Raw genomic sequence first — 22,773 nt, 5'->3', positions numbered from 1 at the left:
TATCCTTTTAAGAGATCGGAACATCTTGCAACATTTTACATTGTCCAATGCTTTCTACAAGTCTACAAATCCTATTAATGTGTTTTGATTTTTCTTTAGTCTTGATTCCACTGTCAACTGAAAAGTCAGAAGTGCCCTCTGGTGACTTTACCTTTATCGAAGCCAAACCCATCTCATCTAATACATTTTCAATTTTATTTTCCTTTCTCCTATGTATTATTGTTGTCAGCAATTTGGACGGATGAAAATTTAAGCTGATTGTCTGATTACAGTCTTACGTTTCGGCTCTTGCATTCTTCGAAATTGTGTAGGTGATGTTTTTCTGAAAGTCAAATGGTTCAAATGGTTCAAAAATGGTTCAAATGGCTCTGAGCACTATAGGACGTAACGTCTATGGTCATCAGTCCCCTAGAACTTAGAACTTCTTAAACCTAACTAACCTAAGGACAGCACACAACACCCAGTCATAACGAGGCAGAGAAATCTGAAAGTCATATGGCATTTAGCCAGACAGATACATTCCGCACAACAACGTACATAGTCGTTTTGCTGTCGCTTCTCCCAATGATTTTAGATATTCTGATCTACTATTATGTGTCCTTTCTGTCTTATTCGATTGTAAGTCTTCCAAAACTCTTTGAAATTCTGATTCTAATACTGGATCTCATATCTCTTCTATATCGACTCCTGTTTCTTCTTCTATCACGCCATCAGACAGGTCTTCCTCCTCGTAGAGGACGTCAGTACACTCTTTCCAGCTCCTCCCTCTCTCATCTGCACTTAAGAGTGGAATTCCAATTTCAGGCTTAATGTTACTGCCTTTGCTTTTAACTTCATCGCAGGTTACTTTGACTTTTAAATATGCTAAGTCAGTATATCCGACAATCATTTCTGTTCATATTTTTCATGAAGCCATTTCTCCTTGATTCCCTGCAATTCTAGTTGTTTTGGTCCCGCGAGGCTTGTACTGTTGGTTCCTGAAGTTCCCTGAATGATTATTAACGTCCTTCTTTGGTCGATCAACTGGAATACCACTTCTACTATCCATGGTTTTTTCACAGTTACCTTCTTTGTAGCTATGTTCATGTTTTCAACTTCTGTAATTGCCCTTTTTAGAATTGTCCATTCCTTTTCAACTGCACTGCCAACTGAGCTATTCCTTATCGCAGTGTCTAGAGACACCAGTGTCCAGAGCCTCAGAGAATTTCAAGCGTAACTCTTCACCCCTTATTATGTCCATATTTCAGTTCTTTGTGCATTTATTCATCCTGAGTATTCTCTTAAACTTCATTCTAGTTTTTCATTCCACTATGTGGTGATTTAAGCCTATATGAGCATTGGCATGATTAAGAACGTCGTAGACACAATTACTCCAGTTATCACAACATCTTCAACCTGTCAATTGTCAGTAGCATATATCCTACTGAGTGGAAGCACAGTTTAATTCAACCTATACCCAAGACTGATAACCCTAAGTCGCTAGCTTGCATACTACCTGCAATATCTAAAGCCCTAGAATACATTGTCCATGAACAGCTGACGGATTACCTCAAAACTCATAACATCCACAACAAATATCAATCAGGCTTTCGAAAGCACCATAGCACAGCAACTGCATTAATCAAAGTAACTGATGACATTAAACATGCTATGGACACACGTGAAGCTACCATCCTAACGCTACTTGACTTTAGCAAGGCTTTTGATACAGTTGACTTTGATATATTACTAATTAAAATGAAGCAGCTGAATTTCTCAAACAGCGCAGTACACTGGTTCGACAGCTACCTCAAAAACAGAAGTCAACAAGTCATTTGTGGGTCGGAAAAGTCATCATGGAAAAACGTGCGCTCTGGAGTTCCCCAAGGCTTCGTACTTGGTCCATTACTCTTCTCACTGTACATTAATGATATTTCTTCAGTGATTCTCTCCTGCAGCTACGATCTATATGCCGACGACATCCTACTGTACATAAGTGCAAGCCCCAAGAACATTGCTGACGCAGTAGCGAGTATGAACGCAGATCTTTGCTCTGTTTCTCGATGGGCACAGAACCTAGGTCTGAAACCAAACCCCAAGAAATCCCAGGTCATACTTCTATCTCATCCAAAGTTAATCAGCCGGTACTTTCGTGAAACAGTCTCACAAATTCTCTTCAATGGTACCCAACTACCATACCAAAAAACAGTAAAAGACCTTGGAATAATCTTCGATGAACACCTAAACTGGGAAGAACAAACAGTCACAGCTTGCTGGAAATGGCTCTCCTCCCTACATGCCATTCAAAAATTCTGAAAAATACACTCCTGGAAATTGAAATAAGAACACCGTGAATTCATAGTCCCAGGACGGGGAAACTTTATTGACAAATTCCTGGGGTCAGATACATCACATGATCACACTCACAGAACCACAGGCACATAGATACAGGTAACAGAGCATGCACAATGTCGGCACTAGTACAGTGTATATCCACCTTTCGCAGCAATGCAGGCTGCTATTCTCCCATGGAGACAATCGTAGAGATGCTGGATGTAGTCCTGTGGAACGGCTTGCCATGCCATTTCCACCTGGCGCCTCAGTTGCACCAGCGTTCGTGCTGGACGTGCAGACCGCGTGAGACGACGCTTCATCCAGTCCCAAACATGCTCAATGGGGGACAGATCCGGAGATCTTGCTGGCCAGGGTAGTTGACTTACACCTTCTAGAGCAGGTTGGGCGGCACGGGGTACATACGGACGTGCATTGTCCTGTTGGAACAGCAAGTTCCCTTGCCGGTCTAGGAATGGTAGAACGATGGGTTCGATGACGGTTTGGATGTACCGTGCACTATTCAGTGTCCCCTCGACGATCACCAGAGGTGTACGGCCAGTGTAGGAGATCGCTCCCCACACCATGATGCCGGGTGTTGGCCCTGTGTGCCTCGGTTGTATGCAGTCCTGATTGTGGCGCTCACCTGCACGGCGCCAAACACGCATACGACCATCATTGGCACCAAGGCAGAAGCGACTCTACTCGCTGAAGACGACACGTCTCCAATCGTCCCTCCATTCACGCCTGTCGCGACACCACTGGAGGCGGGCTGCACGATGTTGGGGCGTGAGCGGAAGACGGCCTAACGGTGTGCGGGACCGTAGCCCAGCTTCATGGAGACGGTTGCGAATGGTCCTCGCCGATACCCCAGGAGCAACAGTGTCCCAAATTTGCTGGGAAGTGGCGGTGCGGTCCCCTACGGCACTGCGTAAGATCCCACGGTCTTGGCGTGCATCCGTGCGTCGCTGCGGTGCGGTCCCAGGTCGACGGGCACGTGCACCTTCCGCCGACCACTGGCGACAACATCGATGTACTGTGGAGACCTCACGCCCCACGTGTTGAGCAATTCGGCGGTACGTCTACCCGGCCTCCCGCATGCCCACTATACGCCCTCGCTCAAAGTCCGTCAACTGCACATACGGTTCACGTCCATGCTGTCGCGGCATGCTACCAGTGTTAAAGACTGCGATGGAGCTCTGTATGCCACGGCAAACTGGCTGACACTGACGGCGGCGGTGCACAAATGCTGCGCAGCTAGCGCCATTCGACGGCCAACACCGCAGTTCCTGGTGTGTCCGCTGTGCCGTGCGTGTGATCATTGTTTGTACAGCCCTCTCGCAGTGTCCAGAGCAAGTATGGTGGGTCTGACACACCGGTGTCAATGTGTTCTTTTTTCCATTTCCAGGAGTGTATTTCCAACCCATGTTAAACAAAAATTAGTCCAAACACTAGTCTTGCCTAATCTGTACTACTTTGATGTAGTTCAACGTGGCACAAATACTGAAAATTCGAGATGCCTCGTGCTAGTGATGAACGCTTGCGTTAGATACGTATGCAATATACAGTTGTATGATCATATCAGTCCTTCATTCCCAGCTAGGTGGGATACGGCCACATAAAGCACGCGATCTCCACACGATGTGCTTACCTCGTAGATTTCTTACCCACTGGTGCCCCCAATACTTATCTTCTCACATTAAACACCTATCATCATTCCACAACCGCAATACCAGATCGGATACGTCTAGCACCTTGGCTGTACCTTTACATAACACAAAATCTTTCTCCGTGTCATTCTCCATCTCAGACATACGACTATGGTACGCGCTCCCCTGTGATCTGCGTCTTATCCAGACCCACTCAACATTCAAGAAGGAACTCAAGACTTACATATTAGGGATGGTATAGCCACCATTGTAGTTCCCCTCTCATCTCTTTCTTTATCCTCTCCATCATAGCTTCAAATTTTACCATTCTATTTCTCTTCCTCTAACCTATCTACCTCTTCTATATCTCTTTCATCCCGTTCTATCGTCTTATGTCTCTCCTTGATGAGAATAACTCACAAGCTGCAAGAATATAACGAGAAAATTCCCAACTAGCAATAGGACTGACATTCATAAAAGAAAAATATGTTTACTTTCATATGCATAGTCATTACTACTATTATTATTATTATTCTTGATTGTTATAATTATCATTGTACTACTTTTATAATCTCTATTTTTCTTTCTTTAACATTAATACTGTATAACATGTTATATGTCTTTAATGTTCTGTAGAAACTGAAATTTGTTGAATCTGAGTTTGCCTGGTTAGGTGAAGGAGAGGGCGTGAAGGTCCTATTCTTGCCAGGTAAAATTTATCCATAAATAAATAAATATGTGCACTCCTGGTTAGGCGTGACAATTCCGATTTATGATTTCGGAATCTCTGCCTGAGCTCTATTAATGAACCGAAATATTTCCGTATCTCCGGGCCTTTTTCCATGTATACTTCCTCCTCCTGTGATTTTTGAACAGATTATGCGCTATTACTTCCTAAATTTATAGCAGAATTCAATTAGTGTTACTTTTCTTTAACTCCTAGTAGAAAGCCCATATTCTCCTGTAACCGTTTCTTCCACTCCTTCCCCTACAACTGCATTGCTATTTCCCATGAATATTACAGTTTCGTCTCCTTTTTCTTACTGAATTACATATTCAATATCTTCATATATCATATCTGTTTTTTCATCTTCGGCTTGCCACGCTGACTTGAGTACCTCAGATATCCCTGTCGGTTTTCTGTCGATTCTGTTGAGAACAACCCTGTCACTCAACTGTTCACAGTAATTCACTCTCTGCTCTCCAATCCTATTCATAACAACTCTTACTCCCATTATTCGATTTTCTGCCGCTGTTGACATTCCTCTGTACTCATCTGACCAGAAATCCTTGTCCTCTTTCCATTTCACTTCACTCACCCGCATTACATCTAGACTGAGCCTCTGCATTTCCCTTTTCAAATTTTCTAAATTCCCCACGACGTTAAAACTTCAGAGTGCACGACCCTACTCGTAAAACATTATCCTTTCGTTGGTTACTCTATCTTTTTTTCATGGCCGCCTCCGCGTTGGCGGTGCCCTCATTCATATCCGAATGGGGAAACAGTTTGGAATCTTTCGCCAAAGTAGAGATCGCCATGACACTTTTTCAATTACAGGTCATATGTCCTGTGGATAAATAATTTGTATGTTCAGTGCAGTGGGTTACATTGGCTTTTGCATCCTCATGCCGTTAGTCATTGCCTATTCTTCCGTCTTTAGTGGCGGTCTCCCCACCGTAAAGGCAAGATAGTTTCCTGCACCTCAGTCCGCTGTTCTGCCCTTTTTGACAATGCCTTTGTCTGAATGAGGGTGACTTTTGAAGCCGTCAGCCTTCGGCTGCAATTACTGGTGATTATTATTCAAAATTTAAGTGTTGGTGATGTTCAAACCCGAGACCGAATACGTTTTGATTATTAATCAAAGACGCTACCCCTAGACCTCTCTAGCCGTTCATAACTGCGAGAGTGTTGAAGGTGGAGGATTTTGTGCACAACCTGATCTCTCGATTATGTACCATAAATGTTCGATTTGGTTCATTTCGGGGTATCCGGGCGGCCAAATCACTCTCTCGAATTAACGTGAAACTTCTTCAAACCAGTCGTGAACAATCGTGGCTCGGTGACACAGAGCACTGTCATCCATAAAAATCCCATCGTTGTTTGGGGGTATGAAGTCCACGAATCGTTGCCAAGGTCTCCAAGTACCCGGATCTAATTTCACCGGATTATGATAACTGAGTTCTGCGGTTTATTCACGCAGAGAGGCTATTGTGGTAGCAGTGACGCAATCGCTGCTGCTCTAGGTCGCTAAGTGAAGGCTATTAGCCACTGCGTTGTATACGGTGAGCGGTAATGACCATAATCTGGTGTCCTCCGCACACGCTTGACACTTTGGATCTCGTAATATTAAAGCCCCTAACGCTTTTCCGAAATGGAACGACGCTTGCGCTTAGGTCCAACTGCCACTCGGCGTTGAAAGATTGTTAGTTCCCGGATTGCGGCCATGATTACGTCGGGAACCTTTTGACATAAATCAACTGGTTCCAAGTGGCGTCTCTTCCAGAGCAATGCCCTTTTACACGATGTACACGTGATACTACTGCCATGTGTGTGTGTGTGTGTGTGTGTGTGTGTGTGTATGTGTGTGTGTGTGTGTGTATGTGTATGTGTGTGCGCGCATCACTGTCCTATTACTTTTCTCACCTTGGTGTGTAAACCTCTTTACAATGCTACACAGAAAATACACAGTTCTGCTTAAAACTCAAGTTCGTTTTCGTAATTAAATGATTATAAAAGTTATTTTCTGGCTCACGATAGTAAATTGGGGACATTTTTCACAACAATTCTGAATAAAACGCAGATCGATGTATTTGTTCGTTCTGGATACATGTACGGTGACCTGTGTTAGTTTCCTGCCCCAGGGTGGGGTCGGAACTGCTGTCACTGTCGGCTACCGTACTTTTGTGGGTTTCATGTTCCATATTACTCGGCTCCACAATAAAACCTTGTCTGGTCAGAGGAATGGACGATAATATATTTTTTTTATTTTTCATATTCTCGTGCCATGGGCTCTTCGAGATCCGCTCTAAGAGCTCTTTCCTCTAACCTAGTTAGCTAATTGAAGTTGGGGAGAAGAATGTTCCACTCGAAATGCGCTCTAAGATAAAAATAAATAAATAAAACAATAAAAAATGACGCACCTCGAAGGAATTCTCCGAATGGAACTCCAATCGGTAAATGACACATGCATGTACAGACGCCGGACGGAGTGGCCGTGCGGTTCTAGGCGCTACAGTCTGGAACCGAACGACCGCTACGGTCGCAGGTTCGAATCCTGCCTCGGGCATGGATGTGTGTGATGTCCTTACGTTAGTTTGGTTTAATTAGTTCTAAGTTCTACGTGACTGATGACCTCAGAAGTTAAGTCGCATAGTGCTCACAGCTATTTTGAACCATGTACAGACAAACAGCTGATAACAATTTCAGAAGAAATATATGATATATTCAAGAGAAAGTGCTTCAAAAATTGAGCAGGTAAGTCACGCGTTGGTCTACCTCCAGACCTAATGCAAGTAATTATGCGGATTGGCACTGGTTAACCCACTTGTTGGAATTCCTCCTGAGGAATGTTGTGGAAATTATGTCCAACTGACACTTCAGATCTTCAAAATCCTGAGATTTTCCTCCCCCCAATTGGGAGGATATCCGGTGATCCTGCTAACCAAGGTAGGATGTGGCAACCAGAAATAAAAGCACGTCTGACATCCAAAGGTTTCTTGCTATGGAAGGAAATGGCACGTAAGACCACTCCTGGTTGTCAGGCTGTATGAAGGGAGACAGTCACGTTGGTATCCTACCACTGACTGGGGCGTCTCCATAGACGGTCCGGAAAATCAGGAAACAGAGTGGAATATTTGTCAGTAATGAGTCCCGCTTCGAACTGAGTCCCGATGACCAGAGCGAACTTCTCTGGAGACGGCCCATACAACAATGAGATAGCAATCTAATTGCCTCCCACCATATGGCTTGACAACTAGGAGTGATGGACTGGGGTGCCACTTCTTTTCAGGTCGGGACTCCTTTGGTTGTCATCCACGGTAACCTTAAAAGTACAGTGGTACGTCGAGTATATTCTATGGCTCAGTTCGCTTAACTAGGCAAGCCAACCTGGGCCCGCCCCAACACTTGTCTCTGTACTTGGAAAATCTTACTTTTGCCAGCAAGATCACCGTATCTCTTCCCAATTTAGAAGTTTTGGAGCATTATGGACAGAGACCACCTACGAGCTCGCGATTATCGATCTAACACTCCATCTGCACAGAATTTCTCACGATATCCCTCCAGAGGGCATCCAACAACTCTGTTACTCTATGCAAAGCCGAATAATTGCTAGCATAAGGGTCAGAGGTGAACCAATGCGTTACTGACTAGCTCAGATTGTGAAGCTCTTCCTCTTGGATAAATCATCCAATTGTTCTGAGATTGTAATCATTTTTTGTCTGTACATGTACACCACATCTTCCGATTTACATCCCAATCGAATAATTCCTCAGTAGTATGACTTTTTTTCCTTTTTCAAAAAAATATTATTAAGTATATGTTAACAGAATCAAGTCATACATTGTCGGCAGTTAGATAGTGAATTTACTATGTGTTGACACATCATTTGAATTTTATTATTATTGAAATGATGTAGAACGATGCCATACACAGAAACTGTATAACTGATTAATTTTGACATTAGTTAATACATTATTTTTCATCCCTACTCACAGTATGTATCTGTAATTAAAACTAGTTTTTTTGGGCTACGAGTTTTTAAGTGAAAATTCTTCTATGGAATATTAGACATCCAGTAGAAACGTTTTTAGGTTTTATTTTGTATTGCTTTGCTACTTGTTAGATCTTTTGTGTTATTGGGAAAAACACTAAAATTTTTGTTGAATCATATTCAGCTCATTTCTGAGCTACTGACAGTTTTAATGTTGGATGATGAAGGTCATGTCTTTCTTCTAGAGTACTGGTTATCAACATTACTATGGGTGAAGACAATAAATCATTCTTGCTGCTCGGTTTTGTTAAAATCAGTATCCTTTGTCTAATTGATGAATTATCCTAGGAAATTATTCCGTAATATGTTTGTGAGTAGAAATATTCAAAATGTATATGAAGACTGATTCGTTTGTTTCCTGCATTAACAATTTTATTAAGACCAAAAGTAATAGAACATAACTGTTTGATAAGGTCAGTAATATTTTTCTTCCATTTTTTGGTTTTCATCAATATGTACGTCCCAAAATTTTCATTGTCTCCTTTTCATGTGCTACATCAGTTGCTGGTATGACTTTATTTGTTGTACAGAACTGAATGAAATATGTTTTCTCAAAAGAAATGGGTAGTCTAGTTTTAGAACATGCTCAAATAAATCTTCGAAAATTAACATGAGCAGGTCATTTTGTTACATTCACTCTAATGGGATTCATTATAACACTAGTGTCGACTGCAAAAAGTACCAAATCTTTTTTATTGAGTGGTGAGTGAAACTTCATTCACATATACAGACTGTTTCTGAACTCGACAGCAAAACTTCAGGAATTCCTCATATAACAAGAAGAAGAAAAGAGGCTACGTCAACATGGCTACCGGATTGTATCATTATAGTGTTATTCGACCTCTAGTTCCTACAAACTGCACTGTACGTCTGTAGCGCCAGATATTACGACCTGCTCATCGGTACGTGCCAGAGGAAATGTTCAAAGCGACCTCCTCCTGCCTGAACAGAGGCCTCCATCCATTTTCTCACGCAATTTCCCTCGCGATCAGAACGCCTGGTGCAGTGGTACCGCCTGAATGGTTGTCACAACGGCTACGTAAAGACTAGATCCATCCGCAACAGCAATCGAATGCACGAGAGACATTAAATGTCCCAACGAGTGAAAGTCCTGGAGATTTAAGAGAGGTAAACAGGGTGGCCAAGTAATCAGTCCACCACAGCCATCCCATCACTAGGGAAAATTTGCGTTGGTGTGTCACTGGTCAGACAGACTGAAATATGCGGGAGCTTCGTCGTGCATGAATTGCAGTTGTCGACGGGATGCAAATGACATGCAGTAGCAAGAAGTCCATCTAGTTCTGCCCAGTACGTCTCTCTGGAAGGACGTAGCGTTACAATGAAGAACTGCCGACAACTGCTGCACAGTTGTCAATGGAGAACCTCTGTTGGTGAGACGATTCGACAGTTGCATGGCGCATTTTGTCCGCTCACAAGTGCTAATTATGTAAATTCTCCATTCCGTCTCTCGTGACTGTCGTTTCTTCTGCGAACAGAACAACAACTGCCAAGATGGGCATCGTAACACATTGATGCAGGAACCACTGGTAGAACGTTACTCGTGGAGAATAATCCTCAGGACTCAAGACCTGTATACGCAGCGAATGGTGTGGATACAGGGTGTTTTCACGAAAAACTGTTCACATCGTCACGAGCGGCACATTGCTCTGCAAGTGTAACCAGCTTGTGCTGATTCCAGAATTTTCCTCCACATTTTTGAGTAGACGTTTCTCATTCTATGATGATGTGCGTTTTGGCCGACCACCACTACCTGATGGACGTGTGAATCTTATACTCACAGAAAAATTCCTAAAAAGGTCTTTTAGTCTGGTAATCTGCGGAATTGGTTGCGCTCCTGGCACAAGCGACGTACTTCCAATGCATTGCCATTCGCCAAACCATCTTGAAAAATACATTCGCGAGCTCTTGGTTGGTGTATATTTCAAGTCTGAAAACCAGGAGCTCAGGGAATAACAAATCACCCTGTACACACGTTTGCTAATGGCTACGGTATATTTAAGGTTTCCAGTACTTACGTGTAACTTGAGAGTAGACTACAGACTACAATCACTAACCACAGATACAGCAACATCTGCGTATTTAACTGGGGATCAATGTACTTCATCTGCGCATGCTGAAGGATATTCAGATCCATATCACATTGGTTCGCAATTTGTTTACATGTACAACGCTTGTAACTTGTACAGGTGTCTCTGGCAAACAGTAATTGTCAGCATGGGCTGTGTAACAGTGACATATTCGAAAAGCTCGGTGGCTCTGCATTCCCAGACTCATGCTTACACAGAATTTTTTCTTCTCGTTATATGGGGAATCCATTCCTGAAGTTTTGTCATTGAGTTTTGAAACCTCTGTATAAGGAACAGCCCCTCCTGACGGAGGTTACAGTCCTCCCTCAGGCATGGGTGAGAGTGTAGTCCTTAGCGTTAAGTTCGTTTAAGTAGTGTGTAAGTCTAGGGACTGATGACCTCAGCAGTTTGGTCCCTTAGGATTTCACACACATTTAAACATTTTTCTTTATAAGGAACAGTAGTGGAACCAAAATTGAACCTTGTGGAACACACTTTGTGATTTTTCTTTTATCCCCCTCAGTCACTAAGTTTTCCTCTCCTGCTAAGAATTTTTGAATTATTCAGTACAACATTTTGCATTCGACATGATTTTGCACCTATTCAGGAGACAGAATGGGGGTGTGGGAGCGAAGTTGGCAAAAAGAGTGGCTGTCAGCGAACAGCAGGGGATGCTCTGAGGCGTTGCCTACACTGTGCTGTTCTACAGCGTGCATCTTCGTTGTTCCGCAGGCTACCTGCTGTCCTGCCTGAGCCCCAGCACTGCAGTAGCGATGTCCATGGGCGCGCCAGCCATCTTTCCGTTCCTGCTGTACGGCGGCTTCTTCATAAACGTCGGGTAAGTTGTCACACTCCCACAGGCTGCCCATAACAATCTCCGCCAGCCGCGTCCGGCCGTTGCCTGCTGCTGGATTCAGGCCAAATGGCGAAGTACAGCGGCTGCGAGACAGTGTTTACGATCGAGACGTCTGCGAGTGGTTTCCGGCGATGTCCGTTTTTGGTTAAACTTCTCTTGTCTACCCCTGATAATTAATTTGTAACAATCGTTTCACAGAAATACTGCGACAATTTGGGAAGTTCCTTGCATTTCACGTTCTGGTGAAGCGGAAGATGATGGTTACGATTGTTACGCAAAAGTCAAATTAGCGTCAAACTAGGAAATATTTTCTTAAGTTGCTGAGTAAAAACTAAAAATTCTGTTATTTGTAGAAGCTTTAGACGACTGACAGAAGGGAAGTTCACAGTAAACTACAACCTCGACCATATACATTGTGGTCTCTAACAAATACTGCACCACTTTAAAATTACAAGTTCTCCAAGACCGACGCTGAAAGGAAATATATTTAGTATTACAAAGAAATATACTACTGACACAGTCGCTCAGTAGTTTACATTGTGAGAATTTATTAAACAAGTTATAAAATAAGTAACAGATTATAAAGCGGTTAAGCTCGCAATTGGGTACAGTGAGTCATAGTTCATATAATAAGCTTGATTACTTAGTTAATATCAGTTGCATGAGTATTTACCTTTATTAAATAATGTTGACATATCCAGAATGAGATTTACACACTGCATCGAAGTGTGCGCTGATATGAAACTTCCTGGCAGATTAAAACTATGTGCCCGACCGAGACTCGAACTCGGGACCATACATGCACAAAAGTGGCAATTATTTATGAAAGATAATTACATAAAATGTTATTGAGGAGTGTACAAAAAAATGTACAATACCAAAAAAAAATATAGAGTAATGAAATTTCGGTGATCTGTTTGTCTTGGTAACATATTTAAGTGATTAACGTTGTAAGTTTACATTTTAATGTAAGCGCGAGATAGGCCTTTGAAAAAGTAAAATGATGGTATAATTAGTAACAGGTGTAACCGCCAGAATGTTGAATGCAACAATGCGTTGTGTTGTACAGATACCAAATGTTACTATGTGGAATGGAGTTCCGTGACGTTGCAATTGGTCGGTCAATACAAGGACGGTTAATCTGGTGACCTACATCTAGATCTACATCTACATCCATACTCAGCAAACCACCTGACGGTGTGTGGCGGAGGGTACCTTGAGTACCTCTATCGGTTCTCCCTTCCATTCCGGTCTCGTATTGTTCGTGGAAAGAAAGATGGCCGATATGCCTCTGTATGGGGTCTAATCTCTCTGATTTTATCCTCATGGTCTCTTCGCGAGATATACTTAGGAGGGAGCAATATACTGCTTGACTCCTCGGTGAAGGTATGTTCTAGAAACTTTAACAAAAGCCCGTACCGAGCTACTGAGTGTCTCTCTTGCAGAGTCTTCCACTGGAGTTAACCTATCATCTACGTAACGCTTTCGCGATTACTAGAGGATCCTGTAACGGAGCGCGCTGCTCGAGCCGGCCAGGACGGAATCTTGAACCTCTGTATAGCATTTTGGGATACAACAGCGGTACATGGGCGAGCGTTACGCTGTTCGAGAAAGCTGCCTGTAATACTACTCAATGACGGCAGCACAACAGGACGAATCACCAGACGGATGTTTAGATAGGATCCGTGGGGTAAATATGATACTGAAGTTGCCATCATATAATATAGCACCCTAGGCGATAACTAAAACTGTAGGTCGAGGGCAGACACCTTGGTTTTCGGCGATCACCTGGCCTCCTAATAGCGGACACACGTCCATCACTTGCAGCGAGGTTGAACCAGCTCATCACAACACAACAGACCTCTACCCTGTCCTCCAATGACTTCTCGATTGATACCACTGGAGTCTCACATGGTGGTGGTTTTGGGCCAGTGGAATGCTACACGGCGACTGGCTAGGAGCTGTGCTGGAGTAATCGACTTTTAACCATTAGGTTTGTGACTGTGGTACCAACTGCTGCTGAAACAGCTGCTGCAGATGCCGTTATGCGAAACACATCCATACACCGAACACGATGATCGTCCCTCTCTGTAGTGCCGCGTAGCCGTCCAGAGTTCAGTCTTCTTGTGACCGTAGATTCTCGTGACCACCGCTGTCAGCAATCATGTACAGTGGCTACCTTCCCGATAAGCCTTTCTGCAGTATCTCTGAAAGAACATCCAACTTCCCGCAGATACACGACCACGTTCGCCGGCAGTAGTGGCCGTGCGGTTCTAAGCGCTACATTCTGGAACCGAGCGACCGCTACGGTCGCAGGTTCGAATCCTGCCTCGGGCATAGATGTGTGTGATGTCCATAGGTTAGTTAGGTTTAATTAGTTCTGAGTTCTAGGCTACTGATGACCTCAGAAGTTGAGTCGCATAGTGCTCAGAGCCATTTGACCCACGACCACGTTCAAAACCAGTGAGCTGTCGATAATGGCAAGTTTGTCACCTTGAAGGCATTCCCGACTGACATCAACTCAGCACGTCCAACCTCAAAGATAACTAACGCTCACAACTGTATTTGAAGCAAACCTGATTTACATCCTCACAGTGGTGCTACTGGAGCAGCTGTTACGCGAATACCGCGAAATTTGATTAAACGGCATCTTTCGGATGTAGAAACACGCCTACTAGTTTTCGCTCATGTCGCACAACTCTTTTTTGGTGTTTGACTTTTCCGTCAGTGTAGATTCAGTTTTACATGGAAATGAACTAGTGATGTAGCAGGGTAGTATTTTATTGTGAGAATTTATCAAACCAGCAATCAGTACTAAACTAAAATAAGTAACAAGCTTATCGTCTTACAATATGAGAGTTATAAACACTGGCACGAAACCGGCAGTCAAAGCTACTTATATAAATTGTTATTTAGGGGTGTAGAGAAAAGTATGAAGGAAAATATATAACACACTGAGAAGACAATTAAAATGGAGGCTATGTTTTTCTTCTCTAAATAACAGTAGATGATCACCTTGATAATGACTTTGAAATTGACGCAGTCGAATTTCTTCCCCAACGTTCCAAAATCCGAACTTCTCCTCACACTAAAAACCTATTTATCGACAGGACGTTAAGATTAAATTAGATTACATGTACTTTACGTTCCAGTTGACCCATAGTGAGAAGATATTCCAGTGTGTAGAACATGTCAGAAAAATAAGAATGCCCACTTATTTATTACAAAAAAATAAATATCCTAATGTATCTTCCATAATTCGCTAGTGAATTGTACCTCGTAGATGTGGACTATCTCAACAAATCTTAAAAATATTCTCACATTAAAAGTGATGAAGTAACTTATCACAAAACATGTTTATGTTCAATACATTGAGTAACATATGATAATTTTTAGGCTATTGCAACATCAAACAGAAAAAGTAATTTTACAACACTTGTTTACAATGATCGCATTGCTGTACTGAATTTTTACAGAAGTCAGGTTGTACTACTGCTTTCGTTATTTGATACTATTAATAACGTATGCTAAACACATGGTTCTATTAAGAAATTCATCAATGGAGTAGAAGGGGCTGAACCCTAAATTTGTTTGTTTGTGACTATTATTTCAAGAAAATGATGACAGAAAACAATAGAATATTCGGCGTTACACAAAATTATTCGGATGAATTTTTGACAGACTAGGAGCTAAAGTAATGAAAATACAGTGTTAGTGTGGCGAAACCAAAACTAAACTCCCGATGAACTAATATCACATCTGATCAGTTATAGCAGCACATGACACAGTGCCTAACAAAAGAGTGAATACTATGAGCATTAGAAGATTTCTGTAAATGTGTGAGGAATTTACGAAATCAGTCAGAAATTGACAGTAATGAAAGCAAATGAAGTTATGCGAGATGCTTGTGAAGCAATTGTTGAGGTTGGACTTTCAGAAGATTTTGAGCTTAGCTGCAGCCAAATCAGTACCAAACAACCGCTGAGAAAGAAGGCATTCTTCTGAAATCACAGGTTGCAATCGATTGCATTAGGAAAACAGAAAATTCAGAGTTGAAAACGTAAGATTATTCTATATTACTAAGCGCAGAGAAAAGGTCAAGTTTTCTAAACTGTGAACTAGAATTCTTAGGCATTAGTGAAACACATCTGAACTTTCTTCGCTTCAGGACTGACGTAGAGTTCTGTTCCTTAAGTGCAGATGAATTTCAACACTTAGTGAATGAACGTATTAGATCAAATTCTAAAGGTAGTCCAAAAATCTATTACTATAAGTTTATAATAATATATAATGGAGGTACAGAAAAATGAGGTGCGCAGAACAGTAAAAGGCATCAACTGAAAACAGACTAGCAGTCTAAAAATGGCATTATGCTAGTAGTAAACAAATCTGAGTTTTCCGAAAGATTGTGCTGATGGAATCACTGCATATTATCGGTCTTAACATGGGACAATTAATGCGAAAACGAATAAAAAAAGTGTCTATCCTGCTTGATTTGGAGAGATTCATGTTCGGCAATCTGTAAATCAAACCGATAGGATTGGGACTCGGGTGTGAATTTGATATGAGCAAATTGTTGGTCGCTGCACCAAGGAATTTCTTTCCTGGTTTCCTAGAGTAGAAAAGACCAAGACGAAAATCTCAAGCAACATGGGTAAATGATCTAAATGCAGCGTTAATTGTCTAATTATTGCCATAGATGAACGAGAAGTAATTACTGGCGCCAAATTCTGGGAGAAACCACTTATGGACTTCCGAACCTCTAGTTTTGTACTGTTAAACTTTCCAGCACGGCCAGCAGCTCACAGGCTTTTGTATTTGTTTCATGCATCAAACGGAGCGTTATTGTTTTGCGTTTTCGTTTGCTTATTTATCGATTGTCATTTTTGATTTGTTGGTCATTCTTGCTTTTTGAGTTTACGCATTCTCATTCTGAGATAGTGTGTGCAGCTGCGGCCGGAACAGAGCATGGCAAGATACACTCCTGGAAATGGAAAAAAGAACACATTGACACCGGTGTGTCAGACCCACCATACTTGCTCCGGACACTGCGAGAGGGCTGTACAAGCAATGATCACACGCACGGCACAGCGGACACACCAGGAACCGCGGTGTTCTCCGTCGAATGGCGCTAGCTGCGCAGCATTTGTGCACCGCCGCCGTCAGTGTCAGCAAGTTTACCGTGGCATACGGAGCTCCATCGCAGTCTTTAACACTGGTAGCATGCCGCGACAGCGTGGACGTGAACCCTATGTGCAGTTGACGGACTTTGAGCGAGGGCGTATAGTGGGCATGCGGGAGGCCGGGTGGACGTAAAGCCGAATTGCTCAACACGTGGGGCGTGAGGTCTCCACAGTACATCGATGTTGTCGCCAGTGGTCGGCGGAAGGTGCACGTGCCCGTCGACCTGCGACCGGACCGCAGCGACGCATGGATGCACGCCAAGACCGTAGGATCCTACGCAGTGCGGTAGGGGATCGCACCGCCACTTCCCAGCAAATTAGGGACACTGTTGCTCATGGGGTATCGGCGAGGACCATTCGCAACCGTCTCCATGAAGCTGGGCTACGGTCCCGCACACTGTTAGGCCGTCTTCCGCTCACGCCCCAACATCGTGCAGCCCGCCTCCAGTGGTGTCGCGACAGGCGTGAATGGAGGGACGAATGGAGACGTGTCGTCTTCAGCGATGAGAGTCGCTTCTGCCTTGGTGCCAATGATGGTCGTATGCGTGTTTGGCGCCGTGTAGGTGAGCGCCACAATCAGGACTGCATACGACCGAGGCACACAGGGCCAACACCCGGCATTATGGTGTGGGGAGCGATCTCCTACACTGGCTGTACACCTCTGGTGATCGTCGAGGGGACACTGAATAGTGCACGGTACATCCAAACCGTCATCGAACCCATCGTTCTACCATTCCTAGACCGGCAAGGGAACTTGCTGTTCCAACAGGACAATGTACGTCCGCATGTATCCCGTGCCACCCAACGTGCTCTAGAAGGTGTAAGTCAACTACCCTGGCCAGCAAGATCTCCGGATCTGTCCCCCATTGAGCATGTTTGGGACTGGATGAAGCGTCGTCTCACGCGGTCTGCACGTTCAGTACGAACGCTGGTCCAACTGAGGCGCCAGGTGGAAATGGCATGGCAAGCCGTTCCACAGGACTACATCCAGCATCTCTACGATCGTCTCCATGGGAGAATAGCAGCCTGCATTGCTGCGAAAGGTGGATATACACTGTACTAGTGCCGACATTGTGCGTGCTCTGTTGCCTGTGTCTATGTGCCTGTGGTTCTGTCAGTGTGATCATGTGAAGTATCTGACCCCAGGAATGTGTCAATAAAGTTTCCCCTTCTTGGGACAATGAATTCACGGTGTTCTTATTTCAATTTCCAGGAGTGTAGTAGTTTACTCTTTTGAAGGAGGTTGGTTTTGTCGTAAGCTGATGAAGATCTTTTAAACGCATTAATTCAAGATGACCCACGTCAGTGTATCAGAGAACGAGCAAATTTGATGATATGTGACCATTCCAATGTTGCGTGACATTTGAATGCATGGGGACTGTTCAGATTTTGGGTGTATGGATACCAGAAGCTCTAGCCAAAATTACAAACAACAGCAGGTGACCATATGTGCATCTCTGCTCGTTCATCATCAATTGGCTAGTGAACAATACCGAACATTCCTATCCTGTATCATTGCTGGAGGCGAGGAATGGCATCTTTGTGCTGACATAAGGAAAAAAAAAGAGCGCAGGAGTCTAATCAAAGCAGTAAGTCCCCGTACAAAGACCTGTGACCATCCAAAAAATTCGTGTTACGCATATGGTGGAACAGCGACGGTATGGTGTTCTACGAATTGTTTCTCCAGGTGTAAACATTGTAAAGACATTGCTTTCCCCGAAAGTCGATAGTAATTTTTTTTCTTTTGTGCATTTATGTATCATTTATTTCAACGATTCTTTATTTGTTTTTTACGTCACATTGTTTCTACATTCATTTTTCTACTGTTTTATATTTTATGTTTATATGCTTTGTAAATCTTTGGTTAGGCTAGGAGAAGTGCTGTGTCAGAGAGAGCGAACGGCTGTCGATAGAGAGCGTGCGAGTTGTTGTGATATCGTGACCGGTTCGCAGGTGGAGAAAACGTTGCAAAGTTCGGCGTGAAAGACGGTGATACGCTGAGGGACAAATAATTACAACTAATTAATAGGAGATCGTGCATTATTAAGTGAATAGTAAAACCTGAAAAGTGTATCGAGTGTTTGCGGTGACGATTTTACATACTGTGTGAACTTGTGACAATAACTGTTAGAATTGCGTGAAAGTGGAAAAACCAAAATGTTAAGGAAAGGAACAATCCTGTGCTTTGATCGAGAAACATTTATTATGTCATCCATTTATTATGTCATCCACACTGTCTTAAAGACGAAGATGTAAATTGAACTGATGTGATAAACACAGGTGACTGTTTTCCTGTGGCAACACGGTGAAGGAACTGTGCGAAGTATTGACATTAACCGGCTATTTATCGTAAATACTAAAGACATTGCATAATTCCGACCTACCCGCACCGCGTGATTAATAAACATTTTAATAATAAAACGTCGCGTGCGTGATGACAACGCACACACTGGAACTACTATTATCACGCCAGTGCTGCCAGCTGATTCAACTACAACGGAGACGTGGACCACAGACGTAACTAGAATATTAATAAAACAGAAGTATCCATCATTATTTTCACGCCACGAACCAGGATTAACTTCACAAATCGTCCTCGCGGACCACCGCTGAAGTCGTCGCACTGCCAGCAGCAACAGTTAAGACGTTAACAGAAAATCCTTACGCAATATGCTCGAAATTTTCTGAACAATGGGGGTAAGCTACAGGGCATGACGGGTAACATACTTTATGTACTAGAGGCAAGAGGGGACAATAAGGGTGAAACACATAGAGAAAAGTGCTTAGATTAAAAGGATGTAAGACAGGGATGTAATCTTTCGCCCCTATCGTTCAAGCTCTCATCGAAAAAGCAATAAAGGAAACAAAACAAAGTTGAGTGGAATTAAAATTCATGATGAAAGGATACTAATGATAAGATTCGCTGATGTCATTGCTATCCTCAGTGAAAGTGACGATAAATTACAGGAGCTGCTGAATGGAAAGAACACTTTAATGAGTACAGAATGTGGATTGAGAGTAAATCGATGGAGAGCCAAAGTAATTATTTGTAGCAGGAATGAGAAGAGCGAGAAATTTAACGTCAGGATTGGTGATCACGAAGTAGTGTAGTTAAGCTATTCTACCTCATAGCCAACAAAATAATCTAGGACCGACGGAGAAAGTAGAACACAAAAAAAGACTGGCACTGACAAAAAGGGCATTTTTGTCCAAGTAGTATCAAACATAAACCTCAATTCGAGGAAGAAATTTCTTGGAATGTAATTTGGGAGCATAGCGTTGTATGGTAGTGAAACAAGGACTGTGGGAAAACCGGAAAAAAGAGAATCGAAGAACTTGAGATGTGGTGCTGCAAGATAATTTTGAATGTTAAGTGGACTGATAAAGTAACGACTGACGAGGTTCCCCAGAGAATCGACAAAGAAAGGAATATATGGAAAACCCTGACAAGAAGAAGGAACAGGATGACAGGATATCTGTTACGACATCAGGGATTAACTTCCATGGTATTACAGATGACTGAAGAGTGACTAAGAGATAAAACTATCTATGGGTACAATTAGAGTTGAGAGACCTGTTAATCTTTGGACCTTCTATACCAAATCATTTCTAAAATCGTTCAAATGGCTCTAAGCACTATGAGACTTAACATATGAGATCATCAGTCCCCTAGACTTAGAACTACTTAAACCTGACTAACCTAAGGACATCACACATATCCATGCCCGAGGCAGGATTCGAACCTGCGACCGTAGCAGCAGCACGGTTCTGAGCTGAAGGGCCTAGACCCGCTCGGCCACAACGGCCGGCTTCTGTCCCGAGGAGTCGACGATAACAGAGGTTCGAAATTTTCTGCAGAGAAATACAAGGTGTACCAAAAGAAATCGTCCGATGTGGGACGTCTATATTTCTGAAACTAATAGACATACACAATGATTTTTTTTTGATGAACGAGAATCTCAAAAAAAAAAAGATCTTTTCATAGTATACACCCTTTGAGATGAACGGCATATGTCAATGCGGTATTCAAATTTTTCCCACACCGCAAAGAGCGTGTCTTGAGTTACAGCGTCCACAGCTGCCGTTATGTGATGTCTCACTTCATTCTTTGTTCGTAACGGAGGCACATAAACATAGTCTTTTATAAACCTCCACAAGAAATAATCACATACAGTCCGGTTCGGTGACCTTGAAGGCCAATACTGCATGGCTGAATCATTTGGCCCAGTGCGACCGATCCCTCTTTCAGTATTCCTTTGATTTAAAAAACCCTAAATTTCAGATGCCAGTGTGGCGGTGCCCCCGCCTTCATTTATCATCCTATTGGTAAATGAAGTCGCTCCAATCAGCACCCAACTGTGGGAAAAGAATGTCCTCAAGCATATCGAGATATGGCCGGCAGCGGTGGTCTCGCGGTTCTAGGCGCGCAGTCCGGAACCGTGCGACTGCTACGGTCGCAGGTTCGAATCCTGCCTCGGGCATGGATGTGTGTGATGTCCTTAGGTTAGTTAGGTTTAAGTAGTTCTAAGTCCTAGGGGACTGATGACCACAGCAGTTGAGTCCCATAGTGCTCAGAGCCATTTGAACCATATCGAGATATGTGATTACTGTAACAGTGTTCTCGTAGAACACAAAACTCTTTCTGTTGTCCCGACAAAATTTTTACTAGAAGTGAAATGGCCGCACACTGTTTCTGCATAGAGGGAACGATGCAAAAATCTTGAGTTAGCTCCTTCCGACAGTACATTATTCACGCACATATCTCAAATAACGTAACAGTTTTGATATTTTTTTTTAATCGGATGATTATTTCCGATACAGCCTGTACATTTGTATTAATTTTAATCGTTATTCTATTCAACCTCCTCTCTCTTGAAATGAACGACACCGTTCTCAATTTTAAAAGGTTCATTGAGCTGTATTGCACTCATGTTTGATGAACAGCTGACATGATTACCGCATTTGAAGAATATAGAAAGGGAAGATCTAAAGACTAATCAGCCTCTGTACGTAAGCTGGTGAGCCTCCTCTCTCCATCTTACCCACTCTCCTACATTCCATACCGTTGTTCGCCCTCCAATAGAGAGACTGCTCATAAATAGACCGCGAGCCTTGATGCCGTTCGGCATTCACGTGCCGAAGGACTTAGTGGCACATGACGCGGACTGTGTTTCAGTGCTTCATCGAGGTTGGAGTCGTTCACCAACAAGGTTAGTAAGGAGACGAAAAAGTATTTTAGGTTTATCGGTGCACAAAACGGATTATACACTAGGCTACCTTTTCAAATCTATGTTTTACAGAATTTTATCCAAGCCCGGCGAATGTCTTGTAGTTTACACTGAAGACCAAAGCAGGGGAGTTCCATTGGCTGCGCTGTTTTATTTCCAGAATACATTCTCAATACTGGATTAGGAAATGAATTCACAACGAACGACGATCTTGAGAGTGCTGGAGCAAATACTGCGTTGTGCTGCACGGACACTGTAAGTGCCCCTGAGGCCGTCTCTCACGGCTACCCAGCAGAAAAGTGTATTCGGAGGATCCATGATACACTAGTCCACTTATAGCGGAAGGGCAAAGTGGTGTCATTCTGATGGGCCTCTGGGCAATAGAGGGTTCAGGGTGATGAAGCGGCAGATGAAAGAGCTAAAAATGCCTGCTTCGGAGACAGAATTTCCGAACGTGCTGCTCCTGTAAATTCAGTTTCGCTGTCAAGAATCACTCGTCTGTGGGACCAGGAATGGTTCGGGTTGGAGTTGAGGCACAACAACCTTCTGTTGGTGAATACGACACGGCCGGGATCTTCTTCCTTCTCGCCGCTGTAGTGGGAGGAATATTCTTGACGCGCCTTGGGATATAGCACTGCCAGCTGACACAGTGATTCCTCCTCCGGCGGGAGGAACCACCAGTCCATAT

At 43.2% G+C, this 22,773-nt stretch overlaps 1 protein-coding gene across 1 annotated transcript in view; it reads left to right on the top strand.

Moving 5' to 3' along the window:
- The window catches only part of LOC126355737 (protein white-like), a 402,551-nt gene that overhangs the window by 342,618 nt on the left and 37,160 nt on the right, over nucleotides 1-22,773 (top strand). Inside the window, exon 11 of the mRNA XM_050006112.1 lies at nucleotides 11,551-11,656. Within this exon, the coding sequence (XP_049862069.1) occupies nucleotides 11,551-11,656 (106 nt within the window). The remainder of the gene's footprint in view (nucleotides 1-11,550; nucleotides 11,657-22,773) is intronic.

The sequence above is a fragment of the Schistocerca gregaria genome, chromosome 3 (genome assembly GCF_023897955.1).
Source record: "Schistocerca gregaria isolate iqSchGreg1 chromosome 3, iqSchGreg1.2, whole genome shotgun sequence".
Classification (NCBI taxonomy): domain Eukaryota; kingdom Metazoa; phylum Arthropoda; class Insecta; order Orthoptera; family Acrididae; genus Schistocerca; species Schistocerca gregaria.
Note: the sequence above shows the minus strand (reverse complement) of the source record. Positions and strands in the feature narration are given on the sequence as shown.